Genomic DNA, 19,811 nt, shown 5'->3' with positions numbered 1-19,811 from the left:
TTGAGGGCCTGGAGAATCTGTCATGACAATACAATCTTCAGATTGTGGTGCTGCCAGAGGAGTTCAAGGGCCAGAGGCTGACAGAGTACTTTGCAAGAATGTTCGTGAAGCTGCTGGGGGAGGATGAAGATGCCACCCTGGAGGAGGATGAAGATGCCACCCACTTCGAGCTGGATTGGGCCAGCGGCCACTTTGGCTGAAGCCAAGGACGAACGAGTCACAAAGGCGGTGATTGCCTGCTTTAGCAGCTATTGGGCGAAGTAGAAGGTCTTGAGAGGGGCCATGCCCAGAAGGTGAGGTGGGAAGGCAGTGGTTATCGTACATACCAGGACATAGAAACATAGAATATAGAATGAGGAAGCCATTCGGCTCTTCGAGCGTGCTCCACCATTCATTATGATCATGGCTGATCGTTAAGTTCAATACCCTAATCCCACCTTCCCCCCATATCCCTTGATCCTTTTAGCCCCAAAAGTTATATCTAATTCCTTCCTGAAATTACACAATGTTTTGGCCTGAACTACTTTCTGTGGTAGTGAATTCCAGATTCACCACTCACTGGATGAAGAAATTTCTCCTCACCTCAGTCCTAAAAGATTCTCCACACAATACTCGAGGTGTGGCCTTACCAATGCCCTATACTATTGCAGTAAAACATCTCTATTCCTATACTCAAATCCTCTCGCTATGAAGGCCAACATACCATTTACTTTCTTTACGCATGTTGTACCCGCATGCTCACTTTCAGCAAGTGATGCATGAGGACACCAAGGTCTCGCTGAATTTACACCCATTTAAATAATAATCTGCCTTCTTATTTTTGCTACCGAAGCAGATAACCTCACTTTAATCCACTTTAGACGCATCCGCCATGCATTTGCCCACTCCTCAGCCTGTCCAAATCACACTGAAGCATCTTGCAGCTCACCCTCCCAACCAACTTTGTATCATCTGCAAATTTGGAGATGATACATTTAGCTCCCTCGTCCAAATTATTAATATATTATGTGAACATTTGGGATCCTAGCACAGATCAGTAGTACCCCACTAGTCACTGCCTGCCAGTCAGAGTAAGACCCATTTATTCCAACGTTTTGATTCCTGTCTGCTAACCAGCTTTCTATCCATCTCAAGACACTACCCGGAATCCCACGCGCTTTAACTTTACATATTAATATGTGCGAGACCTTGTTGAAAGCCTTCAGAAAGTCTAAATAAACCACATCCACCGGTTCTCCCTGGTCAACTATACTAGTTACATCTTCAAAGATTTCTAGTAGATTTGTCAAGCGTGATTTTCCTTTTGTAAATCTATGCTGACTTTGTCTGATTACATCATTGCTTTCCAAATGCTGTGCTATGAAATCCTTGATAATTGACTCCAGCAACTTTCCTATTACCAACATTCAGCTCACTGGTCTATAGTTCCTTGCTTTCTCTCTTTTTGAATGACATCACGCTGGAGCTGGCATGGTGGCGCATGGCAGTGCTCTACAAGAGTGGTGTATGGTTCGGGGTGGTTGGCCCGGTGAGGCTGAGGGTCACGTGCAACCCAAAGGATAGTTTCTTTGATACGGTGGAGCGCAGAAGTGTTCGTGAAGGTTTAAGGGCTAGGACTGAAAGGAGTTTGGATTAAACTGTCTGAAGTTATGGTTGGGATGGCTTGGTGATGTTCGGATATTGTGTTGTGTTTTCCCTCTGTGTGTTTTTCTTTTGGTTGCTTTTAATAAGTTTGGCTGTTTTTGCTCTGTACTTGATTTGAGTATCACTGTATGGGAAGCTAGTTGGTTATGGAGGAACGGAGTTGTTTCATTGTTCAAGGTAGAGGGAGTGGGCAAGAGCGGGGGGGGGGCACCCCACTAGCAAGCAAGGGCTGGCTATGAACGTGAACGAGGTGGGGGCTGGCTGCAGCCGGCCAAACCTGGTTTTGGCTTACTTTGGAGATGTGACTAGGGAGGGAAAGAAGGAGGAGAGCCATTACCCATTACGAGAGGAAGTGGCTCGAATGTTTTTGGGATGGGAGGTAGGTCGCTGACGGAGGTTGGGGACTGGGCTAGGTCCCATCCATGGCCATCTTGACTGGGTGGCGGACCTAATGTTGGTGGAGGGGGCATGAATACCCTGTGGGGTGATTATGGCTGATAAAGGAGAGGGGGGGCGCGAGAGATCCCAGTCTGAATGGTGACATGGAAGTGCAGAGATTGGGTGGTTCAGTGAAGAGGGTGAGAACCTTTTCGCATTTGAAGAGCTTGAGAGCTGATGTGGTGTTGCTGCATCTGATCACCCTCATCTGAGGGTGAAGGATCAGGTGCGGCTTCGAAAGGATTCGCTGAGTCAGATGTTGCACTCGAGCTTTTTTAAAAAATAATTTTTATTCATGCTGCTAAGGTTGACCACCCTCTAATGCTCCGCCAGGAAATCAAGAAAAGGCTGCCACTGCCGGAAGAACCCTTGCACCGATCCCCTCAGGGCAAACTTGACCCTCTCCAGTTTAATGAACCCGGCCATGTCGCTGATCCAGGATTCCGGGCTCGGGGGCTTCGCGTCCCTCCACTGCAAAAGGATCCTTCGCCGGCCTACTAGGGACGCAAAGGCCAGAATACCGGCCTCTCTCGCCTCCTGCACTCCCGGCTCCGATGCTGCCCCAAAAATAGCGAGCCTCCAGCCTGGTTCCACCCTGGAGCCAACCACCCTCGACAATGACCCCGTCACCCCCTTCCAGAAACCCTCCAATGCTGGACACGCCCAGAACATGTGGGTGTGATTCGCTGGGCTCCCCGAACACCTGCCACACCTGTCCTCACCCCCAAAGAACTGGCTCAGCCTGGACCCAGTCATATGCACCCTATGCAGCACCTTTAGCTGGATTAGACTAAGCCATGCACATGAAGAGGAGGAATTCACCCTCCCCAGGGCGTCCGCCCATTTCCCCTCGTCAATCTCCTCCCCCAACTCCTCCTCCCACTTCGCTTTCAGCTCCTCCACCGAGGCCTCCTCCCCCTCCTACATCACCTGATAAATTGCAGAGATCCTACCCTCGCCGACCCACGTCCCCGACAGCACCCTGTCCTGAACCCCCCTTGGCGGCAACTCCGCTACCTGCCGCCTAACAAACGCCCTAATCTGCATGTACCTAAAGGAATTCCCTGGGGGTAGACCCCACTACCCCTCCAACTCCTCTAAGGTCGCAAACTTCCCGTCTAGGAAGAAGTCCCCCATCTGTCCCAATGGAATTTTATATGAAGTTTGTAGACAAGTTGGCACCGTTGCTGGTGGAGTTGTTTGAGGATGCAGTGATGAGGAGAGTGCTTCCAGTGACGATGGGACAGGTATCTAATTTAGTTTTGTTAAATATGGATAAGGACCTAGTGGAGTATAGCCCTATCGACCGATATCCCTGTTAAATGTGGACGCAGTTCAGGATAGGGCTTAAGTTTGAAGGTCAAGTTGTTATATGTCATGGGCTGGTTTAGCACAGTGGGCTAAACAGCTGGCTTGTAATGCAGAACAATGCCAGCAATGTGGGTTCAATTCCCATACTGGTCTCCCAGAACAGGCGCGGGAAAATGGCGACTAGGGGCTTTTCACAGTAACTTCATTGAAGCCTACTTGTGACAATAAGCGATTATTATTATTATGCGGGTCCGAAGGCAAGCTTTTATACGAGCCAAGTGGGCTTGGGATACTTCCGGCTACAAAGGGGAACAAGGTGTCCCATGTCCCCCCTCTTGTTTGCTTTAGCGATAAGAGCCCTTGGTGGGGCTCGGATATGTGGAAGGATATGGTGGGGAGGGTGAAGCATAGGGTGTCTCTGTATGCTGATGACCTTATTTTCTACATATTGGACCCAGTTCCTATGGTGGGGACACAATGGGGCTGCTGAAGCATTTTCGGGCTTTTTCGGGTTACAAACTAAATTTGGAAAGAGGGAGTGCTTTTTGGTTTCTTGCTGTTTCGGGTGGTGGCCACCCATTTCAGGTGTCTAGGGGGCAGGATTGGGCCATAAATTAAACTTCACAAGCCTGGTGGTTAGGGCCAGGGCAGATTTTACATCTCTTCTAGCTAAAGGTTCTTAATGGTGACAACCCTTCAGAAGAATAAAATTACAAAAAAAACAAACACTCGAGACACGGTCAGACTGCTTACCTAGTCCATACTCTGCAGACTCAGGGTCATCATCATCACCATCCTCACTGATTTTCCGTAAATGCTCCAGGTAGGCATCTGTGTGGAACATTGCCATTTCTTCCATAGAAGCTACTCGGGGTTTGACTACTCTGTTGCAAACAATAAAAGCATCGACTTTAGAATTTTACATCTCATGGAACAATTATGCCAGAATCTAATGCTTTGCTAAAATATGAATTTGATTCTGGGATTTATCCCTCAGCCTCCAAGTCTGTCTGGAATGGTAAACACCCATGTGTCATCCTTAACAGGCACTCAATATTTTTAAAGTGCAGTATAATTAGTAGTCAACTGCGAGATGATGCTACAAAACCAATACCTAATGAAATATTTAGCTATCTGCGTTTTCCAAATAAATCAATGCATACCACTAAAGCCTACATGGAAATACTAAAGTTAGCTGGTGGGGTAAAGAGCTATGCAAACCAGGAAGGTCAGTGCTGAATTAGTTGCTCTCAACGAGGCCTGCAATTGGTATCAGTGCCCCCAAGTGAGGGATGGAGGACAAAGCCAAGGTTCTCACTGCTGATCCTACATCAGATAATCTCCTGAAAACAAATGGATATGCCCTGCCAGTGATCACTGCCACGGTTCACACATGACACAGACCAGTGCATGGAAAAACACATCAATACCTTTGTTTCGATGACCAAATGAAATGAAAATCAATAATTTACACCAGATGGACAAACTTTATCAATATGGCAAACTATTTGGATCAAGTTAATTGGCCAATTCTACTGGGTGGAGATGAAACCAACTTTGAATACCATTAGAATACGATAAAAACATGGGAGACAAATATGTACGTAAAGTAAAAAGAATAGAATATGATAAGAAAACGCCAAGATGGCTGTATGTGCAAAGACAAATAGGGTGAAAATTAAAATGCTCTTACCAAAGGCATCTGATACTCAACTAAACAAAGTACAAGGAACTGCTAAAGAAAAGGAAAATTGGAAATGTAATGTAGACAATTGTGGCAGTAATGGGAAAAGCTTTTCAGTTACACAGAAGACTGTATTCAGCTATTGTAGGATGTTCAAGGGCTGTTGGTATTCTGAGTATGGCGGAAATATCTCAGTATCTTGCAATGGTCTTTACTCTTTAAGAAGATGCCCTACTCTCCAAATGTAAAGATAATACTAATAAAATGAGGTGACCATTTTGTTTTAGATTAAATTAAGAACCTGAGAATAGGCCAGGGCAGCTGGGCCAGATGATATCCACCCGAGTGTCCACAGAAAAATGGGATGAGTACTGTATTAGCCCATTCCCATTTTTAACAGCTCACTCGGCACTCTGGGATGCTTCTCATAGAGTGGAAAGTGGCTAATGTTGCTACCTTTTAAAAAAAAATTAAAGCCAGAAATGGGTAAAATACAAGACTATTTGACAGGAAAAATACCTGAATGAATCATTAGGGATGCAATATATAATTATTTGGAGATGGGTATATTACAGACATGCAACATGTTGCAAAAAAAGGTCAGTCTTATAACGTTCATTATTTGAAGAAGTCACCAAGATGTTGGATGACGGATGCTTAGACTTCCAAAAAAAGCTTTTGACAAAGTACTGAACAAGAGATTTCTCTTTAAGATAGAGGTCTCCAGTATTAGTGATAATATATTGTCCTGGATTGAGAACTGGCTGGAAGGAAGTTGGTAGAAAGTAGTTATAGATGGAGTTGGAGCTGTTTGGAAACTGGACATCAATAGTGTCTTGCAGGTCAGCACGGGCACATTAATAATGTAAATGGAAGTGCTGAGAGCATGACCTATAAATCTACAGGTGACATTAAGATCTGAGAGAGTGTAAGGACTGCAGATTATGCCTCACGGTTTCATTATTGATCTCAAAGGTGTTGCTGGATTTGTTAGGATCTCAGCAAGAGATCGGGTGAGGTGTGGCAAGCAGAGGTGAAAACCGGCACACAACATTGGGAGAAACTGTACCTACAATGACTGATGCATGCAACCGTTCCCGTTTGGCTACAGCACAAGCAAGCATATGATAAACATGAACTGGATGCCTAAACAGTTAATTCTCTAAATAAAATGGCTGTACCTCATGTAGTTCAGCAATCCATAAGAGGCAATCAGAGAATGAACCATACTGGCCTAGAAGTGAAAAGTAGGGATTAGTTAAGAGACAAGAAGTGAACATCAACAAGACACTACAAAATGTCCAATCGCACTGTATCACTGTAGTACGCTGAGTGGGTTGACCTTGGAACTGTGCTTCCAAATCTTTACACATCAACTCAAGATCATACCTATTCCATCAGGGAAGCACCAAGCAGATAGATTGAAGGCATTCCCTCTAGGAACAGCTAAGAGAAGATTTTTAAACAAGTTTCTTTGCAATCAAACTGAATAATCCCCACAGCCAGTTAGGAGTAAAAGTGACATGGAACAAAGAGCAGATCATCTGTGTCGCCCCGGATTAAAGGAAATGGCATGAATTGAATACCTAAAGTATATCTATTTTCAAAATATAGATATGCCGAGTTGGACAAACACAGTCACTCCAGCATGGCGATTGGCTCGAGCATCTCTGGATTGAAAATAAACCCCACCACCATTTCTACTGAATACTATCCAATATACATGCTGCAAAATACAAGCAAATAAACCTTAGGCAGGTGCAGCATAGGACTCTGATATTCCCACTCCAATGCATCAGTATATCATTGTGATCTAGGAACACTACCAATATGTGAATCTTTTCTCATTGAACTTACGAATTCAGAAACTCGTGCAATCGAGTTCAGCTTTAACACCATGTATACCCAAATAGATGGTTTGAGGGACTGTCCCTTTCTTTTTGTCCCTCAGTTTATGTGAATTGCTCTAAAACAAACCCAAATAGATTGCGTAGCAATGTGATCCCCTTTATTTGTTTGCTTGTTTCCATGTGACACGTATCTTTGATAAAATGACACAGAGCGTCCTACCTCCTATATATTTCCACTACAAAGATACGTTTGCTATATTTGAATCCTCAGCTGTATTCAAGAGCTTCCTTCCACCCTCAATGGGCTTTATCCTGTGCTCAAATTCACCTTTTGAAATGGAGCAGTCAAAAGAGCTCTCTTTCCTTGATGTGTTAGTTGAGAAATCTGCCAATGTGTTCTTGACTAGTGTCCACCTGAAGCCTACCCTCACTGGTCAATATATGCATTGGCATTCCTACAGTTCCATGCTCCATAAGATTAGCTTTTAGGCAACCTCGTAAATTGGGCCTGAGCTATTTACTCGCCTTGATGCAAGCTTGATGTTGAAATAGGGCATATCAAACCACCCTACGGGATAATGGCTAGCCGGACCGATCAAATCAACGCTCACTGGATATTGTGCAACTCATGGATGGACCCAAGGCCACCATTCGCAGCACCGAAACGTGCCCAGTCCATCTCAGATTACCATAGAAATGGAAGGTGTCCGCATTGACCAATATACAAAATAGGAGAAGTAGGCTATGTTGAAAATGAAATTAAATGAAAATCGCTTATTGTCACAAGTAGGCTTCAAATGAAGTTACTGTGAAAAGCCCCTAGTCGACACATTCCGGCGTCTGTTGGGGAGGCTGGTACGAGAATTGAACCGTGCTGCTAGCCTGCCTTGGTTTGCTTTCAATGCCAGTGATTTAGCCCTGTGCTAAACCAGCCCCTAGAGCCTGCTCCGCCATTCAATAAGATCATGGCTGATCGGTTTATGTTTCAAATTCTACATTCCCATCAACCCCCGATAATCTTTGATTACCTTGCCTAACAAGAACTAACTTACCTGCCCTCCACCCCCTTCTGAAGCACAACTGTCAGACAAAAATTCTCCTCATCCCTGTTCCAAAAGAGCAAACACTAATTTTAATCTCCCAGAGCCTGCGTGAGCTTTCTCCGGGTGCTCCGATTTCCTCCCACTAATCCTGAAAGACTAGGTAATTTGGACATTCTGAATTCTCCCTCAGTGTTCCCGATCAGGCGCCAGAGTGTGGCGACTAGGGGATTTTCACAGTAACGATTATTAATATTAAGTGTTTTCTAGTTCTGGACTCATCCACAAAAGGAAACATCCTTTCCACATTCACCTTATCAAGACCATTTCGGATCTTACATATCTTTTTATTAAAACAGTAAAAAAATGTATACAAGGCCAAACTGTACAAACGCAAATTTTGCGTTGGAGAAAGAGGGTACCCTCCCTTCAGTACTAATGTACGGGGAGGGGGGGGGGGTTGGATACTCTGATTATTAAAACAGTTAACAACACATTTCTACAAAAAAAAACAAATGGTACAAGCACTAAACGTTGCGCTGGAGAGACCAGATACCCTTGCCTCTGTACCAACAGAAAGGAAAGGAAAGGGGCTGGTAGGGAGAGAGGGGAAAGGAGGGTGTTGGGGAGGGAGGGAGTCGGGGTGTTGGTGGAGGGGGGCACAATAGGGCACTGCCTGAACTATCGACGGAGGCAGAAAAATAAAAGAACCTTCAATTATGATGCTGCAATCAAGTCAACCCTCACGTTTCTAAACTCCCAACAGAAACAAGCAAGACAATCCGCTCATTCCAGGTATCAATCTGGTAAACCTCCTCTACAATGCATTTGCATCCTTCCTTAAATAAGGAAACTAAAACAGCACACAATATGTGAGATGTGCTTGCACCAATTCCCTGTTTAACTTAAGCATAACATCCTTACTTTTATAGAGTCATAGTCATAGAGTCATAGACGTTTACAGCATGAAAACAGGCCCTTCGGCCCAACTTGTCCATGCCGCCCAGTTTTTAACCACTAAAACTGCAAATCAACCCATGATCCTGAGCTCCACCTTTATATTCCTTCAGGTACCTACAGACACCAATCCTACTAGATGTTGCTGGCTGGTTAAGGACTGGGTGGGGCAGCTGACATTTTGGGTTAAGATACGAGGGTTTGCCAAATTATATGGCCTGTTTATAACAGTCTGAGCTTGACGTCCAGGTAACATGTGCAGGCCATTTCTACGTTCAAAAGCTAAAGAAGGTTATGATTAATTTAATCAGTCTACCCACAATAAATTTAATATCCATCTCCACATTTCTGAGACTGGTGCAGCCACCACCCAGGACAGTCTAGAAAAATCCTTATCAGCACTTAGGACAGAGCTTAAAGTGAGCCAGAACACAATAAGATCAATTTTGAACCACCCTTCCAGGCAATAAAGGGACATGGCTGGGGTTTTCTGCATCCTTGCAACTCTATTCTCTCCCACCACCACCAGCTTTTGGTTCCGGTTCAGAGGCCTACCCCAGGCATAATAGTAATCTCATAGATGCCCCTCATTATATTTTAACCCAAAATGTCAGTTCCCCACCCATGTTGAATTCCTCTTGCAATAAAGAATAGCATTCCGTTAGACTTCTGAATTACTTGCTGTACCTTCAAACTAACTTTTTGTGACTCATGCACTAGATCACCGAGATCCCTCTGTACCTCAGAATTCTGCAGCTGTTCTCCTTTGTAATGTTCTAAATTTTTATTCTTCCTGCCAAAGTGAATAAGATCACATTCTCTCATTTTATATTCCATCAGCCAGATTTTTGCCCACTCACTCAACCTTTCTATATCTGTCTGCAACATCTTTATGTCCTCTTCACAATATACTTTCTTACCTATCTTTTGAGCCATCTGCTAATTTAGCCACCATGCCTTTGCTTCCCTCATCTAAGTCATTGATATAAATTGTAAATAATTAGTAGACACCAACCAGGACACAGGGCAAGCAAGGCAGAGAAGCCGGGGGGGGGGGGCAAGGACGCACATGGATGCGATGACAATGACGACAACAAGGGATGCCCAGGTAGCACCAAACACACCCCTGATATGTTCTAATACCAGGAGGCAACATGTATAAAACTAATACAGCACGGTTGTGGTAACCGATCACTGGGGACCCAAAGTTAGGGCCACGGCAGCAGTACACACGTTACGTTTGTATAAATAGTTATTTATATTACTCATGTTTTCCTTGTTCTTTTTCCTCATATACCCACGCTGTAAACATCTCTCTATTACCGTGTGATGTTCCTTGCAATGTTATTATAAATGCAAATACTTGACAGTGGAGACGGCATAGGGGTGAAACAGGGGGCTCGTTGGAGGCTCCATTGGGGGTTCATCCCAGGGAACAGGGATGGGGGATTTAGGGGGTGGCAAAGGGTGGGCATCAGTAAATTGAGGGACCTGTTTATTGGCGGGAGGTTTGCGGGCCTGGGGGAACTGGAAGATAAATTTGGGCTTCCCCAAGGGAACATGTTCAGATACTTACAGGTAAAGGCATTTGCTAGGCGACAGGGACGAGAGGGATTCCCTTCGCTGCCCTCGCGGGGGACGATGGACAGAGTGCTTTCGGGGGTGTGGGTCGGAGAGGGGAAGGTGTCTGACATCTATAAGGTAATGCAGGAGGTGGACGAGTCAGTGGAGGAGTTGAAGGCTAAATGGGAGGAGGAACTTGGGGAGCAGATAGAGGACGGGACTTGGGCGGATGCCTTGGAGAGAGTCAACTCTTCCTCCTCATGTGCGAGGCTTAGTCTCATCCAATTTAAGGTGCTGCACCGGGCCCATATGTCCGGGACTAGGATGAGTAGGTTCTTTGGGGGTGAGGACAGGTGTACCAGATGTTCGGGGAGTCCAGCGAACCACGCCCATATGTTCTGGGCATGCCCAGCACTGGAAGAATTCTGGAAGGGGGTGGCGGGGGCAGTGTCGAGGGTGGTTGGATCCAGGGTCAAACCAGGGTGGGGACTCGCGATTTTTGGAGTTGCGGTACAGCCGGGAGTGCAGGAGGCGAAAGAGGCCGGTGTCCTGGCCTTTGCGTCCCTAGTAGCCTGACGAAGGATCTTGCTGCAGTGGAAGGATGCGAGGCCCCCAAGTGTGGAGACCTGGATCAGTGACATGGCGAGATTTATAAAATTGGAATGGGTCAAATTTGCCCTGAGAGGATCAATACAAGGGTTCTATAAACGATGGCAGCCTTTTCTGGACTTCCTGGCTCAAAGATAGGTATCTTGGTCAATAGCAGCAGCAACCCGGGGAGGGGTGTTAATTTGCGTTGTTGTTAATATGCTGTGTTGTTCATGGAGATGGGGTGAATGTTTATGATTGCTAATATTATTGTTATTTTTGGTATTTTATTATGGTTCGTTGTTGTTGTATAAATTCAAAATTTTTCAATAAAAATTATTTTTAAAAAAATAAATGCAAATACTTTCTTAAAAAAAAGTATTCTCCACTAACAGGATGCAGCCATCAAGTCAAAAAGATGTTCTGCCCATCCCACAAATGAGCATCATGGGTATATGAATTTCAGTGACATCAGGTATATCTTAATGGCTGATGATCATATCAAACAGCATGACCCTGTGGCTGACCACAATTTGTAAAGTACTGGTCGTACTCGACCAGTTTGTGCTTGCAAAACTTAGAATAATATCCTACAGAAGTTGTGATTCCACAATTGGACAACATTTGCTAAACAATCCTGATGAATTACACTGTAAACTAAGTTAAGATGGTCAGTCAGGCTTTCAGTGTGGCTCACTTAAACATGCTGGAAGCGATATATATTCACACAAGGGGCCCTGTCCTTTGGAAACGGTAAGGGCATGTCCACATTTTGCACCTTTTTCAACGGAGTAAATGCTTAATTAACAGTCATTCCCTAGTGGCACAGTGGTTAGCAATGCTGCCCCACAGCACCAGGGACTCGGGTTCAATTCCGACCGTGGGTGACTGTGTGAAGTTTTCACATTCGCCACGTGTCCGCAGGGGTTTCCTCCCACAGTCCAAAGATGTGCAGGTTAGGTGGGTTGGCCATGCTAAATTGCCCCTTAGTGTCCAACGGTTAGGTGTGGTTATAGGGCTAGAGTAGGAGTGGGCCTGATGGGGTACTCTTTCAAAGAGTCGGTGCAGATCGGATGGGCTGAATGGCCCCCTTCTGCACTGTAGGGATTTTATGATTCACTCCCCAGAGCAATGATTTGACCAATCAGAGTTGACCTGCCCGGTTTGAATTTCAAGTTAGGAAGTTAACTGTTCCATGCTGCATTCTCCACAACAATTAGAGTCCATTTGCCAACCAATCAGTACTCCCTTCGCACGAAGTATAATTTTTTCTTTTAGTTTCCCAATTAAGGGGCAATTTAGCATGGTCAACTACCATGTACATCTTTGGGTTGTGGGAGTGAGACCCAGGCAGACACAGGGAGAATGTGCAAACTCCACACTGACAGCGACCCAGTGCCGGGATCGAACCCAGGTCCTCGGCGCCGTGAGGCAACAGTGCTAACCACTGCACCACCACGCCGCCCCTCGCACAGTATAAATTGTTGTATCCCCCGTTGCAGTTGTTAATTTCTGGTGAGTTAGTATGATGAGAGCAAGATCAAAAGCTTTGCTAGCTTGTCTATTTTTATCAGCAATACTCAAGTTTTGTTCTACCAAACAACTGTTTAGGACTGTGCTGATACTGGCGGGTAAATGCAATGATTAATTCACAAAAGCAAATTCATCTCCATTAACTTTCAGCAAGACCAGCACCAAGCTTCTCATCAACATCACCGCGTGGAACATGGTTGACCAGGTGATTTCTGCAACAGCCATGTCTACAACTGTACACTCTGCAACGTCTGTCTCACCTCCTCGCTCCTCAAAGTCTTTCCACCCTCTCCAAAGCTCATTGGGAATATGATGGGTGCTACTACAGCAATAATCAATAAGCTTAACACCATCTGTGGCATTGCTTTCCTATATGATCACTTTTCAAAGTTACTCTTTCAAAGTAATTAATAAGGTTGGCCAAAGAAAACCCGTTTTAAGGTAAACACCGATTTATAGTATCATTTATAGTATTTAAAACATGGTTGATTCAGGGGTTCTGAAATTCCCTGGGGTGAACAATTCCAATCTTATGAATGAAATGAAATTGGTTATAATTTTCTCGATCTAGTGGAATATCACAGTACATGGATCAACAGAGCTACTGCATTGTGGTCTGCATTCTCAGGGCCCGTCAAAGGTGGGAACGGAGTTGGGGCTCCCCCAAATATACCAGCACCTGTGGCATGTCAATTTCACATCACCCACTGCAATAATCACCAGGGTATGACTACTCTTCTCCCGAAATTTAGCTTGTAAAAAACTCAACTGCTGAATAGGATGGGAAAAACACAACTACATGAATAGGATGGGAATAGAGGGATACGGACCCCGGAAGTGCAGAAGATTTTAGTTTAGATGGGCAGCATGGTCGGCACAGGCTTGGAGGGCCGAAGGGCCTCTTCCTGTGCTGTACTTTTCATTGTTCTTTGTTTGAAGAGGGAAGGTAGAATATTTACAGGGATGCACGGGTTTCAGAAGCTGTCAGTTTATGAACAGCTGAGGGGAGAGGAGTACACTTCATGGGGCTTCGCTCTAACCCCATAAAAGGGGTATCACCCATCACTGGAAGGGCTGAAACACAGACATCTGGAGGCCACAGGACGGGAGCGGCAGAAAGGTAACCAAAGCCAAATCCTTACTATAGATCTCTTCAGTGTTGGAGACGACCTGGAGATGACCAAATAGCAGTGCCACAAGAGACTGTGACCTGCCAAACAGATGGTTAGACATCAAGCCCTTTTCACCAGAAACCTCATAGCAGTAGTTAACATGCCCTGCAAATTGCCATCAAAGCCATTATTGCCTTGAATTTCTTCACTTCTGGCTGCTTCCTTAGATGAGCTGTGGACCTTACTGTTGTCTCAAAAACAGCTGTACGTCACTGTATCTTGCTGGTCACTGATGCCTTCTTTACAAGTGTTCAACAACACATTAATTTAATAACAGCCATGGCCTCGCAAGGCTAGATGAGATGGCACTGAGTTTCACCTCCATTGCTGGAATCCACCAGGTGCAAAGTTACATTGAGTCTAACTGTGTGGCAATCAAGGCATCCAGTGACCAGCCAGTGAAATCTATCAACAGGAAAGGTCTTCACTCCTTCAATGTTGAACTGTTTTGAGTGATACCTCCACGTGCATGTTCACTTCCCTGGCAGCTGCCACGATTCCTTTGCCATCAAGTCCAGGCTGCCTTTCACCTTTCACCCCAAACACTGTGGCACCTAGAGAACAAGATAAATCCCTTGCAGAGACAGCTACTAATGCCCCTAAAGAAGCCCAAGACAAAAGCACAGAGATGAAACAACTAAAGCCACCTCTCAACAGGTTCACAATTGAACATGTCATCAGGCTCTTGACAATGAAATTCCTGTGCCTGGACCAGTTGGGCGTTATCCTCTAATACTCTCTTGCATTATGATGGTCTGCTGTGTTCTTCATGACGTGGTCTTTGAGAGAGAGAGAGCTGTCGACCTTGACGATGGTGAGGCCCTGGAAGCAGACAGTTCATTGGGGGAAAGAGTATAAGCAGGGACTAAGAGAGGAAAATAAATTGGGGGCGGAAGGAGATGCTGCTGAACAAGTCAGTATCAATGAGGTACGGTTCTGGCCTGCCTTGGTGCCAGGCCTCTCACCCCCTATGACATCTTACTTCTTTCTGGTGCAGTGCATGCCTTTGGTACAAACTACACATCCCTCCCTCAGGTCACCCACCAACATCCTGGGGATTATCATTGACCAGAAATTGAACTGGACTAGCCATATAAATACCGTGGCTACTAGAGCAGGTCAAAGGAGTCCTGTGGCGAGTAATTCACTTACTGATTACCCAAAGCCTGTTCACCATCTACAAGGCACAAGTCACGAGTATAATGGACTCTCAATTTGCCTGGATGAGAGCAGTTCCAACAACACTCAAGAAGTTTGACACCATCCAGGATAATGTAGCCCGCTTGATTGTTACCCCTTCCACAAACATTCAAACCCTCCACCTCTACTGAACAGTCGCAGTGATGTGTACCATCTCCAAGGTTCTTTATGCAGCACTGCTCTAACTGATGACCACTACCATCTGGTAGTGCAAGAGCTGCAGATTCCTGGGAACGCCACCACCTGGAGGTTCCCTTCCAAGTTACTCACCACCCCGACTTGGAAATATATCACCGTTCTTTCACTGTCACTGAGGCAACATCTTGGAACTCCCTCCCTAACACCGCACTGTCGCAGTTCAAGAAGGAAGCTCAACGCCACCTTCTGAAGGGCAACTAGAGCAATAAATGCTCGCCTAGCCCACATCGCGTAAATGGATTTTAAAATTCTGCAGTTTTTAACACCTTAACATTTGTGTCGTGGGGTGGGGGCATCAAAGAGGATCTCCAGGAGCTGGTTTCCACTGAGTCCCCACTGGGCCTACAGTTTGATTTTTAAAATATATTTAGAGTACCCAATTATTGTTTTTTCCAATTAAGGGGCACTTTAGTGTGGTCAATGCACCTAATCTGCACATCTTTGGGATGTGGAAGTGAGTCACACGCAGACATGGGGAGAATGTGGGTCCACAGTTAGTAGAGGGGCTGGTTTAGCTCACTGAGCTAAATCGCTGGCTTTTAAAGCAGACCAAGCAGGCCAGCAGCACGGTTCGATTCCCGTACCAGCCTCCCTGGACAGGTGCTGGAATGTGGCGACTAGGGGCTTTTCACAGTAACTTCATTGAAGCCTACTCGTGACAATAAGCGATTTTCATTTTTTCATTTCATTTTCGCCTTACCCTGCTGGTGACCTTGGAAAGGAAGTCGCATCTCTTGATGTAGTCGGGAGTGTAGATGTATGTGATTTTACTGGCAGCGGGTGCCTGAGGCTCCATCTCCAGCCCAGAAAACCGTCCGCCCGCAGGCCGGCACCGTGCAACCCAGAAAACCGTCCGCCCGCAGGCCGGCACCGTGCAACCTAGAAAATCGTCCCTCCGCAGGCCGGCACCGTGCAACCTAGAAAACCGTCCGCCGGTAGTCACCGTGCAGCCCGTAAAAGGGGCCGGGTACCTCTGACTGACAGCCGCAGTTATGACCCGGAAAAATGAATATTCCCGTCACCTTCAGCAACATCAGCTCATAAAGAGCGTAGGACAAAAAATAACACATCAATGAACCAGAAAGATGTCACCTAAAGCTTATTAGACCCGGAAGCCCTAACATCGTATTTATTATGTGCCTCCGTGTCACTTAGTCCTGCAGTATCCAGAAGTGGCAGAACAATCTCCAAGCCATTTGTTGTGTGCAGCCCTGGAAGAAAAACATCAGAACACTAAAAACTATTTTCTTTCCCAGATCTAAATAATATTGAAATGAAAATAAGGCTGTTTGGCTGAAAGTCATCATGCTGCTTTTGAATTGGCGTAGAAATGCAGGGTTGACCAACTAATGGCTGGAGCGGAGAGGCGTTTCACGTGATGAAACCTCCAGGAATACACTTGACCACATTTGATCACAGTTGGCAATCTTAATTTTAGTCCGTTTTGAGATAAATTCTCTTCAGCATCTGATTCATATATGTAGAGGTGACTGACTCCAGCGCCTGAACAGTAGAGCCAAGAATTCCTAAAATGAAACCCAGAAAACTAGCGTACAGATTCCAAAAAACAGATAAGGCAGTCACAACTCAGTTAGGAATACAAGAGCTATGGGGCGGGATTCTCTGCCAGCGTGATTCTTCGTTTTGCCGGCGCCCGGGGTTTCCCGACGGCATGGGACTGCCCCACAATGGGAAATCCCATTGACCAGCCGGCATAACGGAGAATCCCGCCGGCGGGTCAAGGCAGAAAAGTAGCGTGGCGGAGAATCCAGCCCAAGGACTTTGTGCATGCACAGCATTCCTCAATTCCTCAAGTTAACTGTTGTTTCTCTCTCCACAGGTGCCAGACCTGCTGAGTTTTTCCAACATTTTCTGATTTTATTTCTCGATTGTTCTATGTTCTATGCGGTTATTGAATAGGTGCATAGAGCACACCAGAATGACAGGGAGTGGGATAGCTTGATCTTGGTTTTGGACAAAGCTCGGCACAACCTCGAGGGCCGAAGGGCCTGTTCTGTGCTGTACTGTTCAATGTTCTATGATTGTTATTGGTGAGAAATATGAAGCCTGATGATAAAATCCAAATGCTAGTTGTAACATGGTTTCTATGGGACCACTCTTGCAAGGAACGCCTTGAATTAACAATAAAAATTGAATCCTGGTTAACTCTAAAAACATTTATAGCTAATGATAAATAAAAAAATGGGGCAGCATGGTGGCACAGTGGGTTAGCCCTGTTGCCTCACGGCACCGAGGTCCCAGGTTCGATCCTGGCTCTGGATCACTGTCCATGTGGAGTTTGCACATTCTCCCCGTGTTTGTGTGGGTTTCACTCCCACAACCCAAAAATGTGCAGGCTGGGTTGATTGGCCACACTAAATTGTCCCTTAATTGGAAAAAATGAATTGGGTACTCTAAATTTATGAAAAAAATATATAAAGTAGACAGAGTGACAGTGGGTCATCATAAAAGCAGCCCAAAATTTTTTGGGATGTGAATATTAATGGCGAGGCCAGCATTTATTACAAATTGTTGAGAGTGGTGGCATAAAGTAGCGCAAAAACTAGATAAGGTGATTAAGTAGGAATATGAGATAATTTTTCAGGGCATAGATTTTAAGAGCAGGCAGAGTATGCTAGAACTATATAAAATAATAAGTAGGCTACAACTAGAGCACTGCATGTCATTTTGGTGACCACATTACAGGAGGTATATGATCACATTAAAGCGTGCAGAGGGCAATCGCCAGGCAGGAATAATGCCTTCCTGTCAGGGAACATTTCAGCAGTCAAAGACATTCAGCCTCTGATCTTTGGGTAAGCGTTCTCCAAGGCGGCCTTCAGGACGCACAACGCAGAATCGGCAAGTTCCGCACGCATGAGTACGGTCTCAACCAGGACCCTGGATTCATGTCACATTACATTCCCCCCCCCCCCCCCCCCCCCCCCTCAATCTGGCCTGGGATTGCGAAATCCTACCAACTGTCCTGGCTTGAGATAATTCACACCTCTTTAACCTGTGATTATCCCTCTCTCCAGTCGCACCATCTGGACCTGTAGAGACTTAATTACCTGCAAAGACTCGGATCCAAAGTATCATCTCGCATCATTGAATTTGTCCAAATATGTTTGTGGAACCCACCTCTTCATTCACCTGAGGAAGGAGCTGTGCTTCGTAAGATAGTGATTCGAAATCAATCTGTTGGACTTTAACCTGGTGTTGTAAGACGTCTTACTGTGCTCACCCCAGTCCAACGCCGGCATCTCCACAACATTGAAAATAGGAACTGATTGATCAAGGCATCATAGGGGCAACACGATGGGTGGGCACTATTGTGGTTGCGCCTAAACCAAATGGTGACATCTGTATTGATACGTGACAAGTGAATGAAGTGATAGTGAGAGAATGTCACCCAATTCCTGCTGTGGATGAAATATTTCAAGAGTGGTCAACAAGCAAGGTATTTTCCAAGTTAGGTTTAACATGGGAATACCACCATACATAGAACATAGAACAATTCAGTGCAGTACAGGCCCTTCGGCCCTCGATGTTGCGCCGACCTATGAAACCAATCTAAAGCCCATCTACGCTATTCCATTATCATCCATATGTTTATCCAATGACCATTTAAATGCCCTTAATGTTGGCGAGTCCTCGGAAGCTACATCTTGATTCAGGAAGGTGACAACTTCTGTCACTTGTGGAATTTACCTGGTGTGACCTCCATGTGACTCCAGCCACACAACAATGTAGTTGACTCTTAACTGCCCTCAGTTGTATCAAACCACTACAAAGTCAATAAAAAGGGAAAGAAACCAGACAAAACTGGTAACAATAACGGCAAACCCAGCCCTGTCCACCCTATAAAGTCCTCCTAACAAGTGGGAGGCTTTTACCAAAATTGAGAGAGTGGTCTCACAGACTAGTCAAGCAACAGCATGGCAGGTATATCCACGGCATCGCATACTCATGGAATCATGACCTACTGATAATGTCCCAGTCACAACCATCACCATCCCCGAGTATGTCTCACTGGCAGAAGACCCAGCAAGGGTGGCAGCATGGCAGCACAGTGGCATACACTCAGAAGACACTTGCCCTGGCAGTCCCCAACATTGACTCTGGGTCCCATAAGGTCAAACATGGGCATGGAAACCTCCTGCTAATTACCACAATCCTCTCCCAAGCTAGGGTGTCCCGCCAGCTAGGGAGTCAGTACTCCTCCATGTTGAACACAACTTGGAGGAACTACTGAGGTAGCAAGGACACATAATGTACTCTGGGTAGGGGACATCAGTGTCAGTTGGTCAGGTCTGTAGCAGGTGGTCAGGGAACCAACAAGAGGAAAAATCATCCTCACCAACCTGCCGGCTGTAGATGCATCCGCCCATGACAGCACAGTCCCTTGGAGACAAAGACCCATCTCTTCACATTGAGGATACCCTCCATCCTGTTGTGTGACATAATAGCCTTGAACAGATCTAACAACTCAAGACTTGGCATGCATGAGGCAATGTGGGCCATCAGGAGCAGCAGAATTGTACTCAGCTGCAATCTGTAACCTCATGACCCAGCAAATCCCCCACTCTACCATTACCACCAAGCCAGGGAATCAACGCTGGCTCAAAGAGTG

At 45.6% G+C, this 19,811-nt stretch overlaps 1 protein-coding gene across 3 annotated transcripts in view; it reads right to left on the bottom strand.

Annotated features, from left to right (window-relative positions):
* The window catches only part of hdac8 (histone deacetylase 8), a 103,789-nt gene extending 87,692 nt beyond the window's left edge, over positions 1-16,097 (bottom strand). Inside the window, exons 1-3 of one of the 3 annotated variants that reach the window (XR_005457661.1) lie at positions 15,879-16,097; positions 6,259-6,311; positions 4,147-4,277 (exon numbers count right to left, since the gene is read on the bottom strand). Coding sequence is in view for 2 of the 3 variants with exons in the window: in XM_038774969.1 (XP_038630897.1) it covers positions 4,147-4,277; positions 6,259-6,311; positions 15,879-15,974 (280 nt within the window). In the remaining variant the exon portion in view is untranslated. The remainder of the gene's footprint in view (positions 1-4,146; positions 4,278-6,258; positions 6,312-15,878) is intronic. The other 2 variants (XM_038774969.1, XM_038774968.1) reach the window with 2 other exon arrangements.
* Between the last annotated feature and the right edge of the window lie 3,714 nt (positions 16,098-19,811).

Source organism: Scyliorhinus canicula, chromosome 17 (assembly GCF_902713615.1).
Source record: "Scyliorhinus canicula chromosome 17, sScyCan1.1, whole genome shotgun sequence".
NCBI lineage: Eukaryota > Metazoa > Chordata > Chondrichthyes > Carcharhiniformes > Scyliorhinidae > Scyliorhinus > Scyliorhinus canicula.
This window is presented reverse-complemented; position numbering and strand designations above follow the sequence as displayed.